General features: G+C 46.7%; 1 protein-coding gene and 1 pseudogene across 2 annotated transcripts in view; one reads left to right on the top strand and one right to left on the bottom strand.

Moving 5' to 3' along the window:
* Positions 1-17,122, bottom strand: part of FAM184B (family with sequence similarity 184 member B) — an 805,260-nt gene that overhangs the window by 554,206 nt on the left and 233,932 nt on the right. For both annotated transcript variants that reach the window (XM_069631907.1, XM_069631908.1), the window contains exon 6: positions 2,953-3,063. In XM_069631907.1, the coding sequence (XP_069488008.1) occupies positions 2,953-3,063 (111 nt within the window). The remainder of the gene's footprint in view (positions 1-2,952; positions 3,064-17,122) is intronic.
* Positions 9,705-10,174, top strand: LOC138515698 (protein FAM32A-like; annotated as a pseudogene).

The following is a 17,122-nucleotide window of genomic DNA, read 5'->3' as shown; positions in this document are numbered from 1 at the left end:
GGATTTTCCGAAGTCCCAACCCCCCCTTTTTGCCAAAACACTGGGCCGAGGAAGAGGGTGACTGAGAGTGACCAGACTACCTCCCTCACATTGTACTGGACGTGTCCCGTTAATCAGGTTAGTCAAAGTCAGGCACTTTACAATAAGTGCATACACCTGATACCAGTTAGCTCTCCTCACACGAATAAAAGGAAACACCTAAAGACACACTCTGAGCAAAGGTGGAACACGAGTACGAGCAGAACTTCCGGGAACAAGGCACACCTAGTGGAGCAGAGCAAGGGATGAGTGTAGCAGAACGAAAATCCCAAGGCTTGCCTACTGGAGATCGTTGCCTCCGACCGACCGCGAAAGACACATACAGAAGGCCAGATCCCACAAGTAAAGATTGCATTGTGTTTCAAGGATGCCAGCGACCCTCCCAGGTGAAAGGGCAGAGTTGGGGAGGCAAGGCCAAGCCTGTGGCCGGGCCAAAATCGTTCTTAGGGTGTGGGGGCCATGAACCTTAAAGTAAATTGCAGCTGTGAGATCAGTGATACTAAGTAACAGATTAGTCTGGCGAAAGGAAGTAATCGTTTGAAAATCTCTGTGAAAGGTACATTGTTTGAAGCTAAAAGGCAAACAAACAGCAAAGGAAAAATAAAGAAGATTAATTCCTAGAGAATGGAAGAGTGAAAGTAAAACATTGAACATTGAGTCGAAGTGGTCCTGCGGTGGTCTGTAAAGAAAGGCATGGGCTACAGAAGAGTCGGGTTGTCCTCTTTTTTCGGGGGCTGTGTGGATGAGGAATTTTATATGGGACACAAAAAAACATGAAAATGATTCAGTTGACACACTAGTTTGAAAAAAATTGAGAGAGATAACATACATTTACAACTATTCCTCTCACCTTTTCACTACTAACCTCACGTCTATATGAATTGATGAGTGGTATTGAGGTAGCAAAGTTTTTTTTTTTTAGTAAGACTGAATAATTTTCATATTTTTTATGTGTTTTAGTATGTTTACAATTTGTTTGTATGTAATGATTAAAATATGTTTTTTTGTAATTTGTGTACCTTGTGTCTAAACAAATTATGACAGGTCTCTAAGTCTGCGCATGTGGATTGTCTAGGCCCTAGCATGTCAGGAAGGGTAGCTGTTCTTGTGGAATTTGTTTTTGTGTCACATGTAAAGAAAGGCATGCACACTCGAAAGACTTCGACATCCGAAAGTGGTCAGAGCCCGACTGAGGGAGACCCGAAGTATAATAAGCTTGGCGTGAAGGGAGCCGTCATGCAACTTTGTGTTGAACTTCAATAATAAGCTTGAGGAAGGGAACCCCCTAGCAACTTTGTGTTGTACTTTATCATGAGAGGTCTAAGCCCGACAGAGGGGGGCCTACGAGAACTGTGTGGTGAAAGGTCTGAGCCCGGCAGAGGGTGATCTTTGTGAATGTTTTGGTTGTAACACTATTTTAGAAGTCATAGAAAGTGACCTTAACGTGGAAGGCCAGGCAGGCCTCGATCCACGGTTTTTAACTGTGTATTTTATCTGTGTATTGTGTTAGAAACCGAGCCAGAGTGTGTCATCCTGCCTACAAGGATCGCCTTACTCTGTGAGGCCTAACGTGGGGAGGAGAGCTGGTTCACCCACATTATCATTTGAACACTGATTTTTCCTTTTGCATACCTTTCTCCTTTTTACACTTTTTGTACAAAAGATAGGGCCAGCATAAGGTTTTGTTAGCAAAGGCCATTTTGATTTGAAAGACTCCACTAGGGCTGTTTTGTTTATCGTTTGATGTTCGAGACTACTCCTATCTTAGTTATAGGGCAAAATAGGAATTTCTCCAATCCCAACATTTTCAATAAAGGTTTTACAAATTGTATCCATTGTATCAGTGTTAATACTTGTGATACCATGCCTTCCTTACAATTTTCAGGTCTCACTGATACCTGAGGTTAATGATGATTCTAGCCCTTGGGCCTCATCATGAGTTGGGCGGTAACCCCGACGGTAATACCGCTGGGGCTATTAGCGTTACCGGCAAACCCCCCCAGCACTATTAGCACCGGATCACAGGTTTGGTGGAACGGTAAGTCCCCACTCCCCATTGGGCCCATTTGGGAATTCCTCATTCCCCATTGGGCCCAATGGGGAATGTTCGGCGCTATTACACCTGCGGTAATAGCGCCATAAATTGGCAAAATCAGCAAATTTGGGGGTAAATCCGCCAAAACCGTGATTTGGCGGACCGTTAAATGCGGCGGTAATAGTGTCCGTCCCATTTAAGGGTTACTGCCAAACTCGTGGTGTCTTCCCCCTTACAGATCAAAGGTAACCTCATTGTTCTCACCATTTCCCGGTTACTTTTCCACAGTCAATGCCATAATTTCCACTTGATTTCACTAAAGGACAATTGTGTTCTCTGTGTTTATTTCCAGACTATGACTCGGAAAAAGTTAAATGCAGCTGCATGACTCCTGCCCAATACAAGGATGTTTCACGACATCAGGCCTTCGCTGGGTGCTTCGTAGTGGCTTGCCACTGGCCTGTAACTCAAATTCAAGGCACACTGCATCATACCATTCCCAAGCAAAACCCTCCTCTTGTGATCAAGAGAATCCACTATTATACCCCAGCTGATTCTTTTTCCTACTCTTAAAATAGTCATGAATTTCAGAGGGGTGTGAAAGGAGGGCAGAGAATTGTCTGTCCAGGTCGCACGTGTGTAGGAGACTAATTCCTAAGCATCAAGGATGCTGAGGGTCACCTTAGATGCTGCTCTTTCTTTTATAATTCCTTATTACACATTGGCACATGTCTTCTGTTATGTTTCCTCAAGTGATTAATACACAGCTCTATTTACATGTGTCCACCATGGCAGCAAACAGTTAGGAGAAGAAAAACCTTCTTAAGGAGAATATACATTACAATTCACAAATCAGTGTAATATAAGTTCAACTTTACCTCAAATGAAGAGTCTTTCAGTTTTCCTTTGAGAATTTCTTTCTCTTTTTCCTGCTGCTTCATTTCATTATCAGATAATGTCTTAAATTCTTCCAGTTGTAACTGAAGATCCTAATCAAAAATATTGGGTGATGAAAAGTAAGTAATCTGCAGATGAAATGTGCCATATTGGAATGTTTGATGGTTTAGATGGAACCTTACAGTAATGTATTACTCTGGCTAGAATAGTTGTGTTTCAAGCAAGAACATTTATATTCCACTATCGACTATACTCTGTTCAGACGGCAGACCTAAATACATCTTTAACTTGGATCATTTTTCCGATTCTAGATTCACCCGTGAATATTATATGGTAGTATGACCTTCCTTGAATACACTCTGTTTGGTATGTCCGAAACTAACCTGCGTGTCCTTGTACAACTTATATGATTCTACGACTCTGTGTCCTGATATGACGGAATCTGCCTTCTACCCCTTAGGACTGGAGAACTATTCATCCATCTAGTGTGGAACCCTCATGTTTCTGGTGTTTCTTCTACTCATCACTTCAACAGGAGATTTAACTATGCTGTGATGAGGATGTGCCCTATGTGAATGGAGCATGTGTGTATACCGTCCAAGAGGAAATTGTATATAAAAAGCTGTACATTGGGCCTCATTACGAGTCCGGCAGTAACCGAGGCGGTAAAACCGCCTGGTTACCGCCAGACTTGTATTACCATTCCGCCTCCGTGATTCCCGGAATTACCGGGGCATTACCAGCCCGGTTTTCCGGGAATCATGGAGGCGGAATGGTGTAAATTCCCATTCCCATTGAGTCCTATGGGACTCAATGGGAATGGGGATCATGGAAACACCGACAGCATCTCATGATTCTGCCAGTGTTTCCTCGTCCGCCTGCAGGCGGGTGGTGTTAAACCCGCCAGGTCAACACTGGCGGGAACATCACCTCCCGCCTGCAGGAGTCGGGATCAGGCGGTCCGGAAACAACGGTGGTGGCGGGTTTAAAGCCACCGTTATTTCCGGACCGCCTGGCCTGTAATGAGGCCCATTGTCTTTCAACACGCCATTAAACAGATGTTCCCCAAAATACTATGGGCAAGTGGATGGACATATACGTTCTCTAAGCTTTTTACTGTTAGTTACTCATGTGGCAGTAAACATTTTGTGGCAATAAACATTTATCTCCTCTCCTCAACAGTCTTCTTTCAGAACCAGTTTAGAACCAGTGTGGACATATGGTCACAGGATTTCTATAGTCATTATACTACTCAATCCTTTGACATAGTTCTTGACTAGCTGAAGTATGGTACCTCCTCCTTCCATACGCTTCATTGTTCTTTGGTCACTCAATAACCACTTGTAAGCAACATTCTACGGTTTAACATTCTGTCATTTCATTCTCCTCATTACATTATATTAGGAATCTGGGAAACATAGGCAAACTACAATCCAGTTACTATGGCCTGAATTGTATTCTCTGGTACTAATCTAGATGCAATGTGGGGCAATCTTGGTGAAATTCTTTCCGTGTATCTTTTATAGACAGTTGCTCATAGTGTTCTGCCAACCAGGTGAACACATGATTTTAGCATTCCATTAACAAATAATTTGTTTATTGCCCAGTAAGCAATTGTAATGCAAGTACTATTGTCACTTGTAAACGTTTGGTTGCCTGAGTGAGGAATGCACCTAGCATCCACCATTAATATCCACATTTCCTTTGTAACAAATAAAGCAAGGATAGGAGCTTTGATGATGGAGGTCTTGGGACGTTCAAATGTTTATCAGTGTATGCCTTTCCATTCAAAGGTCGAGTCTGTTTTCAGAAGTCTTCAGAATGGTTCTATAAGTGAAGAAAGGTTTACTAGAAACTTGGTACAACACTCGAGAAATTCATCTTATTTAAATGTGGGTGTGGAACCAACTCAACAGTGTTTACCAAGCATTCCGTAGTCTTATTTCTCCCTTTGTCAGGGTGTGGCTTCATTATTCTACTAGTGTCAAAACCAGTATCTCCCTCTTTCAATGTGAATTGTTGTGTCTGTCATACCTGCAATAAAGTTTCTAGCACTTCAGTGTGCTCAAGTAGATCTTTAGTGTATACCAACATTTCATCATGGAAAAACATTTCTTTGTAAAGCATTTGAATGTTTTTCCGATAAATACAGCTTCGTTCTCTCTCTCTCTCTCTTAGAGAGAAAGGCCTACACTTATCTGTGCAAGCTAAACAGTAAGTGGAATCCTAGTGGGGGATAAGTTAGAGAGAACCAGTGGTTTCCATCAAAGTTACTGAGTACCATTGCTGTTCTGTTTCTTTCCAGGGATCACGTGCATTATGATGATTGTCTCCTCCCATTCCAATACCCCGGGAAAAGTGACAAGTTCTCTGATATATTTACCTCCTAAATGATTTTTGGGTGATATGATATGATATGGCATTTGTAACGCGCCCATACACAAGTGTTTCAAGGCGCGACGAGGCAAGGGAGGAGGAAAAGAGGGGAGACAGAGACAACAATCTTACTAGGCCAGGTGACGTTGAGATCGCGCAAGGAAAGGGGAAGGGGAAGGGAAAAAGTGTGGTGGGAGGGGAGAGGTGGCAGTGCAGTACATGGGATTGACAAAAATAAATAAATAAAATCAATAAGTAAAAGGTGCAGTCAGCTGGTTGTAAGTGGAAGTGCAGACATCAGCTGCCAAGTGCAGGCAGGGGACTGTACGGATACAGAAAACACTCCCCAAGTGCACGGGTTGTCAGGGAGGCAGTGCAGGTGTGCAACTGGAGGGAACCTGGGCCCGCGATCAGAGGGTATCCAGGTGACTGGTGCAGTTTCAGCCAGGGAGAGGAGGAGAGAAAGCCGAAGCAAAAATGGAAGGTTTTGAGGTGCTTCTGGAACCGGAGATGGTTCTCCTCAAGTTTCAGGGAGGCAGGAAGGCTGTTCCAGCGGGAGGCCTCATCCGAAGAAAGAGATCTACTACCAACTCGTTGCTTGGAGAAGCGACTGACCCTGAGGGAGTTCTTAGAGACGTCAGAGATGTGAGGAGGGAAGGAGAGTGTGGAGTTGAAGATGGCCCCGAGGTTTTTAGCCTCACAGGTGGGAGCAGGAAGAGGGCCAAGAGAGGCTGGCCAGAGAGTGACAGGAAAGGAGGGAGCAGGTGTGCCGATGAGGAGAATCTCGGTCTTACTGGCCTTAAGGCAGAGATCATTGGCGGCACACCACTCCTGGATAGCAGACAGACAGTCAGAGATGAGAGAAGGCGAACAAGTGGCGGAAGGGAGCCTGAAAATGAGTTTAGTGTCATCCGCATAGCACTGAAAGTTGGGGCAGAGAGCGGCAATGCGGTGGGCAAGAAGTGCCAGGTATGGTTACCAGACATTTGGTCGAAAAAAATTGGTCGACCAGACAAATGGTCGAACCAATTTGGTCGAAAACCAAATGGTCGAATATTTTTTTTTTTTATTTTCACCCTTTTTTTTTTTTTTGGGGGGGGTCCCCCCCAACCCCCTTTTTTTCTAAAAACCCATTTTTATAAAAAACAAAAACCCGAAAAATAAATATATAATTAAAAAAAAAAATTCGACCATTTGGGTTTCGACCAAATTGCGTCGACCAAATGTCATTCGACCAGTTTAGGTCGACCAAATGTCTGGACACCGCCAGGTATTGGTTGAACAGCCAGGGAGAGAGGTCAGACCCGTGGGAAACACTTCAGGTAGATACCCAGGTTATCACGAAGACAGTTGAGCAGGATAACATGGTTGACCGTGTCAAGGGCTGAGGAGAGATCAAAGGCCTCATTCCGAGGTGGGCGCAAAGGGATACTGGGCACCGTTAAGGACATTGGTGTAGGTAATTCCTTTGCGCCCTATTCCGAGGGTACCAGAGAGCTAATAAAGGTGCGGTACCGTTATTAGCTACTTCCCCATTCCCATTGAGCCCTATCGGGGCTCAAATGGGGATGGGGAATGGATTTTTCAATGGGGATTTACCGGTCCCTCCAGAGTTGGAATGGACCGGTAAGTCCCCATTGAACCAGGTCAGACCCGGCCCCGGTATGGGAGGTAGTCATGGCGCAAATAGTGCCATGACTGCCTCCATACTCGGAATGAGGCCCCAAATAAGATGAGGACACAGGGGGTGTTGGAATCGAGGTTGAAGAGCAGGTCTTCACGGATGTTCAGGAGAGCAGTTTCTGTGGTTCTGGCAGCTCTGAAGCCAGACTGACGGTCATGGAGACAACCAACAGATTCAGTGTGAAGATTAAGCTGGGAGATGGGCAGCTTTTCTAGGAGTTTGCCCGGGAAAGGAGTGATGGCGATTGGGCGATAGTAAGCCGGGCAGGACGGGCCGGCAGAGGGTTTTTTAAGAAGAGGGTGCACAAGGGAGTGCGTCATGAGGAAGGGAAGACTCCAGTGGCGAAGGAGTGGTTGCAAAAGTCAGCCAGAGCAGGAGACAGGGTGTCAATGTGGTCCTTGATGGTTTTGGAGGAACATAGGTGAACCTGTTTTGACGAGACTTTCATAGATCAGACTTTTCTAGAAACCTTGTCTGGGGAGAACAGGGGAAAGGCAGAGAAGGAGGGAGGATAGGAGGCCGAAGAAGGGCCAGAGGAAGAGCAGGGAGTAGAGGGAGGAGGTGGAGAGGAAGAGAGAGAGGACAGGATGTCCTGAGTTTTAGAGATGAAATGAGAAGCCAGGGCCGTGCAGAGGGCTTGGGAGGGGACAAGAGTGGTAGAGACTGCAGTAGGATTGGCCAGCTCCTTGCAGATTTTAAAGAGTTCTCAGCCGAGTTGTTAGATGCAGAGATGCGGACCTGGATGTGGTCTCTCTTCTTGGTGCAGACAGAAAGCCGGTATTGCCTTTGGAGCAGCCGGCAGGCCAGTTTGTCAGAGGATGTACCAGAAGCACGCCATTTCCTCTCAGCCACTCTGCACTTGTGCTTAAGGGTGTCGAGGTCTGATTTGTACCAGGAGTTGCACTTGGCCTCGGGCTTCAAGCGGATCCTCATGACAGGGGCAAGAACATCGAGAGTATCAGATATAGCAGAGTAGCAGAGTGGAGCATGGAGAAGGCTGTGTCAGGATGTGAGTCAGCCAGAGGAGGAGGAGGGGGAGAGAAAGTGGTGGCATAAACCTCAACTGACATGAGCTTCATAGGTCAGATGACTGAGAAGGTAGGTGGCAGTGCTGGAGTTGGCTTGTCCTGAGGGGTGGAGAGAGAGAGCTGGGAGGAAAGGAGAAAGTGATCACTCCAGGAGAGAGGAGGGGTGAGAGGTATAGAAAGGGGAAGGTCTGTAGAGATCAGACCATCAGGAGTGTGCCCTGCAGAGTGAATCGGGCCAGAGGGGAGGATAGAGAGTGAGAGAGAATTGCAGAGGTCGCGAAAGAGTCCAGTGGAAGGGCGGGATGCATCCAGGTGGATGTTAAAGTCTACAAGAAGGAGGAGTTGAGTGGTCGAGACCAGGACGGAAGCTCACTCAGAGAGGAATGAGGTGATCTAACCAGGTGGCTGATAGATGGTAGCCACAGTAAGGGAAAGGATAGGAGAGAGAGCGAGCCTGCAGACGAGGCATTTGAAAGAGGAGTAGGCATGCATAGGAATGACAGAGGCAGGAATCCATTCAGAGAAGATCAGTGCTACACCCCCTCTGGGACGATTGGACCTGGGCGCGGAGAGGATCTTCCAGCCGTCAAGGAGGAGAGTGTCAAAGCTCATGCCAGACTGGCCGTGAACCATGTCTCGGTGATACCGAGGATGTCGAGGTCAAGTTCTTCAAGGAGGCGGCAGATGTCAGAGGAGTGTTTAACAGCTGAGCGAGAATTTAGAGTGGCAATGTGGAGAAGGTTGTCGTCCTCGAAAGACTTTCGGGGGCGGGTACATATCAGAGGTACAATCTGCAGAGGTGTAAAAGAAGCCTGAGGAGTGGCAGAATAGGGAGGAGGAGAGGGCAATGTAGCCATGGAGGAGACATCTGGGGGGGGGGCAAAGAAGCTGTGGAGGGAAGGTAGTGGACAGCAGGAGAAGGAAGGAAATTGATGAGGCGCGTGAAGCGTCTATCAAAGAGGTGAAGGGTGGCCTGAGGGCCTTGGACCAAGACGGTACCATTCAGGTAAACATTAATGATGACCTTATTGGAGTCGAAAGAGGCCAGGAGGGCCTCTCACCGGGTTCCACCATTAATGGGAGAAGAAGGGAAAGGAGAAAGCACAGAGACCATATGAAGAGTCCATAGGTCTGATGAGGGAACGACAAAGAGGATGCGGTGAGGGTTTGCCTGGTGGAAGCACTGGTATCGGTGTCAGCGATAGGGAGGCCTGGGTTGGAGACCAGGATGTACTTTTTAAACTTCTTACTGCCAGATTTAGGGAGGAGAGCAGCATAGTAGATAGAGAAGCATTTAGAAAAGATAGGAGAGACAGAGAGCACCATAAAGTAGGTAGGGAGAGGAGAGAAGAGGACAGGGGGTGGGAGGGCACAGTGAAAACACTAGGGAAGGGCAAAAGGGCAGGATGCAAGCAGACGAGGCAGACGAGACAGAGAGACGAGACAATAGTTGTCATGGCCACTTGCCCAGGATCACAGGAGTGGCACCATCAAGTGGAGGGAGCAGGGGGCATCATGGGTCACGCACATCCTTTTCCGAAGTTTATACATGGGGGCCTAGTTGGACACAGTCCTGGTGCCTTTGGCGCCAGGCTTATGGAAAGACTTAAACAAGACATTTCCATTATGGGCAGAAGTGATTAGAATGGAACAGGAACTCATTTATTATGGCAGGAATACTCTCAAGAACTCTCATTTGTGGAAGCGTTTGTCAACAAGGAAGGATACCGACGGCGGCAGCACAGGTCCAGGCACCAGAAGAATATCAGAATACGAAACAGTGCAAAGGGGGTCTCTGCACCTAAAGGGGGCTGCAGGGATGGCTATTGGCAAGAAGAAGAAGACAAAATATAAGGAAAAGAATAAGATGACGGAACAGTACATGGCAAGTATGAGAAATGAAGAGGAGAAAAAAAAGGTGGCTTTGGATAAGAGAACACCAGCACAAATTGCGTTTGAAAAAATGCAAGAAAAGCTGCAAATGGAGAAGATATTAACAAAGCATCAAAAACTCACAAGCAAGGAATTGAGGATTTTAACAGACATCTGGATACCCTTACTGATGATTATGATATTCCCAAAATCAGCTGGACAAAATAAGGAATACACATTTTTTTTTTGTCCTTATATATCCAGAAATGATTATTGAAAAGCATTGTCTTACATTTAAGAAGTCTAAAATGTTGTCGCTCATTACCAACACAAAAGGTCAAATGTCTTTTTATTATGTGAAAAATATAATCCATAGATGAAAAATGTAATCGATCGACAACCTCAATTTCTCTATTCTCATTCATGTTTATTTTGCTATTTTAATTGACGGTTTTGAAATGATTGAAATAAAGACAGTGTTCATTTAAAAAAAAAAGAACTCTCATTTGTGTGTAACTAGTCCGGGTGTGGTCTCCATCTGCATCTGCACGTGCAACTTCTAGGAGTGGCGGGGTGTGGCATACAGGATTGTGCTAGGGGGAGTGGCCTTAAGAGCTCAGCTATAAAAGCCAGCCCAACCCCAAGTCACACGCTTTGCGTTATTCTGCACCTCCATGCAGCATAACGCTCACCGTCGCCTGGGATTCATCTTACCTAGAGAGATCCTGCCATCTTCATCCATACTTACCATTGGAGAATCCTGCTCTCACCTGTACGCTTCCTCCTGGCAGCGCGGCTCACCTGCAAACATCTCAGAGCGCAGACATCTTCTTCCTGACACTGCGGCTCACCTGCAAACATCTCGGAGCGCAGGCATCTTCTTCCTGGCAACGCGGCTCACCGGCAAACACCTCGGAATGCATACAGCATCATCTAGGCACTGCGGCATGATGCACTCCATCCAAACTCGCAGCACTTGCAAAAGAAAGGCAAAAGACAAGGTTAGACACTTAACAGTCATTACGTTAAGGGGCACGCTCCCATTAAACCTTGCGCCTTCCCTAAAGCCATCACTCACCTGCTGCTGGACATCGCGGTCGCATCCATCTTCCGCTCAGCCGTGTTCCGTGCCTCCACAGCCGTTGTTGGCCCGCATTTCCACCTATTTGGGGGGGAACAGAGAGGAAAGTTATTCAGTGCAAAGCAACAACTTTGAGAGCAATAACATCAAGACATTTGAGAGGAAAAGAAAGAGGGAAAAGACAAGAGACATTGAAAGAATGCAGAAAGAGGGGAAAAGACAAAAGACATTGAGAGAAAGCAGAAAGAGGAACATAGTCGCAGCCAGACTGGACTATTACTCAGGAATCAGTGAAGGAACTAGATTCCATCAACAAGCGCCCTTGCCAGAAGTAGCAGGACGGAGAGCTCATTATTCACATTTACCAGGTGAGCCTTATGGGCAAGTACGTTCCCACAGAAATCGAACCTTGGGTCGAAGGGGTTGGGAGATACCACAGTCACCTATCAGCGCATTCACGTATTCCCATATCCACGCAGGAGTAGTGCCACCAATTATCGCCGCCCATAGCTGATCCGTAGGGGACGAAACTAGAAGGGGGAGATCTAACTCCAGGGAGGGATGCAACCTACCCCCAACACATCCACAGAGACCAGGTGAGCGTAACAGAACGCGAAGCCTCAACAACTCTCTGCCTGGGCGTTATGGAAACTTCTGAGATAGATCTGTTGGCCCAACTACTAGGGGAATTACGGGCTGAGGGACATGCCTCACGACAAGAGACCAGTGCATTAAGGCAGGATGTTATGGTAACACGGGAAAGAACCGATGATATAGCAAGGCAGGTACTACAGACACAAGCAGGACAGGTTCCCTTGCCTGGGATAAGCCACGCTGCTCCACCACAGTAATCCACACCAGTTCAGGTAGTCCTTCCAGGGGCAGTGCCCTTAGTTCTGCCCTAACGCTTCAATTGCGCCCCAAACAAGTTTGTCATATTCATGAACCAATGTCGCCTACATTTCGTATGCCGGCCGGGAGCCTTTCCTAATGATCAAGCCAAAGTGGCATTTGTACTTTCATATCTAGGGGGTAATGTGGCAGACTGGTCAATACCATTAGTAACCCAAGATGATCCCTTGCTTCGGAACTTTGGGGGTTTCCAACACGAGATGGAGAAATTGTTTGCCCGACATGCTCAGGGACAAGCCCTTGGCAATGAGCTACTGTCACAGGGAAATCAAAATCTATTAACCTACATTGCATCTTTCAATCGTCTCGTGGCTCAAACCAACTGGCCAGAAGAGAAAAGAACTACACTCTAAATCGAGGGCTACGTGGGGAACTTAAGGATGTTTTGGCGCAAGTTGTGAACCCACCTGAGGGATGTGCAGACTACATAGACCTCACAGTGCAACTTGACCATAGGTTGCAGAATAGGTAAACAGATCGAGCCAGAACAGAAGGAGGACAGATTTTGTTCGACCCTGCGAGACCCACACCAAACAACATGAACACTTGGAACCAATGATATGATATGATATGATATATCATTTGTAACGCGCCTATATACAAGTATACACATGCAAATCGGTGGGTTACAGAGTCTGATGACCAAGGCAGAAAGAGAAAAAAGAAGACAACAACAACTTTGTCTATATTGTGGGAAAGCAGGCCATTTCCTCTGTGATTGCACAGTGAAACCTCCCAAGAAATTGGTTGGGGCAACCGATAAAAACAACGATAAAGAAGAAGAAACACCAGACTCGGGAAACTTCAATGCCCGGGAAGCGTAGGGGTTCACTTGTCGAGCGAGAAAAAGGAATGCGCACAGACCTCACATCTAGTCTTTCCAGTACTTTTGGTAAATAACAAACCGCCGTCAAATATACATGCCTTGGAGGCATACATTGACAGTGGGGCAGTGGGAAACTACATTGACCAAGATCTGGGAACACAAATAGGCCTTCCTCTTCAACAAAAGCAGCAATCTGAAAATGTCACGGCAGTGGATGGATCTCAGTTATCATCCGGCCTGGTGACACAATGTACCGAAAAAGTCAAGCTTCTGTTGCAGGATGGACACCAAGAAGACATCATCTTTGATCTCATCGGTGCACCCCAGTTCCAGATGATATTGGGGATGCCCTGGCTAGAGACCCATAATTCTAAGATCGACTGGCGAAAAAGAGTTCTGACCTTTTCTCAAGACTGCGCCGACACCTGCTACAACAAAGACGTCATCAACCAAAAGACCCAACAAGAGTATCGTGCTGGGCCTTACTGGCACCTTACCACATCTTGCCCCCGCATAGACCCAATTACCAAATAGACCTCATACCCGGAGCCCAAATTCCCTGCAGCCGGATTTACGCCTTAACGGAGCAAGAAAAGCAACATCTTAAATATACCTGGATCAATATCTGGCACATGGTTTTATCCACCCATCCAAGTCTCCTGCCTCCTCACCCCTCTTCTTTGTGCCTAAGAAGGAGGAGGACTTGAGGACCTGTATTGATAACAGAGCAATCAACCAGATTACCGTGAAAAACCGATACCCTTTGTCACTTATACCCAAGCTCCTGGATCAAGTGAAACACGCTCAGATTTACACCAAGTTGGATTTGCGAGGAGCCTACCAGGTTGTGAGAGTAAAAAAAGGAGACGAATGGAAGACAGCCTTTTGCACAAAGTATGGCCTCTTCGAATATCAAGTCATGCCTTTTGGGTTATGCAACGCCCCTGCAGCGTTTCAATTCTTTATGAATGATGTACTCCGTGAATTATTGGACGTTTGCGCACTTGCCTACATAGATGACATTCTCATCTACTCCAATTCCAAGGAAGAACATGTCAGTCATGTCCAAGCAGTTTTGGAAAAACTTCGACAACACCAATTATATGCCAAGCTAGAAAAATGTTTCTTCCATGGGACCGAAGTCGAATTTCTTGGTTTCATGCTCACACCGCAGGGAGTGCATATGGACACACGGAAAGTTGACGCAATCTTCCAGTGGCCCACACCAACCTCCACGAAAGGAGTACAAAGTGTGCTCGGCTTCGCTAATTTCTACCGTCGATTCATTCCTGGGTTCTCGCAAATTGTTCACCCAATCACTTCTTTGCTGAGGAAGAACAAGAAATTCCATTGGTCCAAAGAAGCCGAAGAAGCCTTCCAGAAACTGAAACTAGCATTTACCACAGCACCGGTTCTTTGTCACCCCCGCCCAGACCTACCATATGTAGTAGAAACAGATGCGTGAAACATAGCCATGGGAGCGGTATTATCCCAAAGAGACCCGGAAACTGGACAGTTACTGTGATGCTGGAAATGCATCGGAGGGACAGGGCCTCCGTATCCTTGTCCTTTAATGCTTTTTATCGGGTGTTCTGTCGTGTTTTCCGTGCAGGAGTTCATGTGGGACTCCTGGTGGTGCAGCTCTCTCTTTTGGTTTGGTGAACAGACCCATGGGATATCCTTATGGCACCCATGGGTGGGGTACAACCCTGTGCTCCTAGTGTATGTTTTTGGGCACCTGTGGTTGGCCCACAGAGCAGGGTATGGGCTGGTGGCAGCTCCATGCTGAATTTGACAGGTGCTCTGAGTATCCTCCATTTTGGGATACCCAGGCCCTGCCATTGGGATCAGTTGATTCCGGATAGGAAACAAGATGGCCCTCGTGGCCTCTTGCTTTCTATTGCCTGTTACCTTGTTTTCCCAAAGTCCTGGGAAGCTGTGACTCTGTCCCTTCCCCCTGACTGGCTGTTGGGTGGAAGTTCCATAGATGGTGTTGTTGTGAAGTCCAGGCCAGACTGTCTGGAGCCTTCCCAGTGACTGTATGTTGTGGGTACACCCTGTGGGTGGGACCTGGGTGAATGGAGTGTGTGACAAATATGCATTCTGTGTTGTGGGTGTCTCGTATCTGGTGTTTGACACAATAACTGAGACAGCCCTGCCCGAAACTGGTAAGAATGCAATGTGGAGTGTTGAATGGCTGGGTACTTGTCCCAATACACATAACTTGTTGTGAGTGTATGGAGAGGAGTGAATGGCCTGAATGCACTATGCACCTGATTGGATGCCTGCCTGCATGAATGCCCTTCTGACCGATTGGTTGCCTGAGATAGATCTGTTGGCCAAACTACTAGGGGAATTACGGGCTGAGGGACATGCCTCACGACAAGAGACCAGTGCATTAAGGCAGGATGTTATGGTAACACGGGAAAGAACCGATGATATAGCAAGGCAGGTGCTACAGACACAAGCAGGACAGGTTCCCTTGCCTGGGATAAGCCACGCTGCTCCACCACAGTAATCCACACCAGTTCAGGTAGTCCTTCCAGGGGCAGTGCCCTTAGTTCTGCCCGAACGCTTCAATTGCGCCCCAAACAAGTTCGTCATATTCATGAACCAATGTCGCCTACATTTCGTATGCCGGCCGGGAGCCTTTCCTAATGATCAAGCCAAAGTGGCATTTGTACTTTCATATCTAGGGGGTAATGTGGCAGACTGGTCAATATCATTAGTAACCCAAGATGATCCCTTGCTTCAGAACTTTGGGGGTTTCCAACACAAGATGGAGAAATTGTTTGCCCGACATGCTAAGGGACAAGCCCTTGGCAATGAGCTACTGTCACAGGGAAATCAAAATCTATTAACCTACATTGCATCTTTCAATCGTCTCGTGGCTCAAACCAACTGGCCAGAAGAGAAAAGAACTACACTCTTCTATCGAGGGCTACGTGGGGAACTTAAGGATGTTTTGGCGCAAGTTGTGAACCCACCTGAGGGATGTGCAGACTACATAGACCTCACAGTGCAACTTGACCATAGGTTGCAGAATAGGAAAACGGATCGAGCCAGAACAGAAGGGGGACAGATTTTGTTCGACCCTGCGAGACCCACACCAAACAACATGAACACTTGGAACCAATGATATGATATGATATGATATGGCATTTGTAACGCGCCCATACACAAGTATACACATGCAAATTGGTGGGTTACAGAGTCTGCTGACCAAGGCAGAAAGAGAAAAAAGAAGACAACAACAACTTTGTCTGTATTGTGGGAAAGCAGGCCATTTCCTCTGTGATTGCACAGTGAAACCTCCCAAGAAATTGGTTGGGGCAACCGATAAAAACAACGATAAAGAAGAAGAAACACCGGACTCGGGAAACTTCAATGCCCGGGAAGCGTAGGGGTTCATTTGTCGAGCGAGAAAAAGGAATGCGCACAGACCTCACATCTAGTCCTTCCAGTACTTTTGGTAAATCACAAACAGCCGTCAATGATACATGCCTTGGAGGCATACATTGACAGTGGGGCAGTGGGAAACTACATTGACCAAGATCTGGGAACACAAATAGGCCTTCCTCTTCAACTAAAGCAGCAATCTGAAAATGTCACGGCAGTGGATGGATCTCAGTTATCATCCGGCCTGGTGACACAATGTACCGAAAAAGTCAAGCTTCTGTTGCAGGATGGACACCAAGAAGACATCATCTTTGATCTCATCGGTGCACCCCAGTTCCAGATGATATTGGGGATGCCCTGGCTAGAGATCCATAATTCTAAGATCGACTGGCGAAAAAGAGTTCTGACCTTTTCTCAAGACTGCGCCGACACCTGCTACAACAAAGACGTCATCAACCAAAGACCCAAGAAGAGTATCGTGCTGGGCCTTACTGGCACCTTACCACATCTTGCCCCCCCATAGACCCGATTACCAAATAGACCTCATACCCGGAGCCCAAATTCCCTGCAGCCGGATTTACGCCTTAACAGAGCAAGAAAAGCAACATCTTAAATATACCTGGATCAATATCTGGCAAATGGTTTTATCCACCCATCCAAGTCTCCTGCCTCCTCACCCCTCTTCTTTGTGCCTAAGAAGGAGGAGGACTTGAGGACCTGAATTGATAACAGAGCAATCAACCAGATTACCGTGAAAAACCGATACCCTTTGTCACTTATACCCGAGCTCCTGGATCAAGTGAAACACGCTCAGATTTACACCAAGTTGGATTTGCGAGGAGCCTACCAGGTTGTGAGAGTAAAAAAAGGAGACGAATGGAAGACAGCCTTTTGCACAAAGTATGGCCTCTTCGAATATCAAGTCATGCCTTTTGGGTTATGGAACGCCCCTGCAGCGTTTCAATTCTTTATG

Source organism: Ambystoma mexicanum, chromosome 6q (assembly GCF_040938575.1).
Source record: "Ambystoma mexicanum isolate Mex_15411 chromosome 6q, UKY_AmexF1_1, whole genome shotgun sequence".
NCBI classification, from domain to species: domain Eukaryota; kingdom Metazoa; phylum Chordata; class Amphibia; order Caudata; family Ambystomatidae; genus Ambystoma; species Ambystoma mexicanum.
This window is presented reverse-complemented; position numbering and strand designations above follow the sequence as displayed.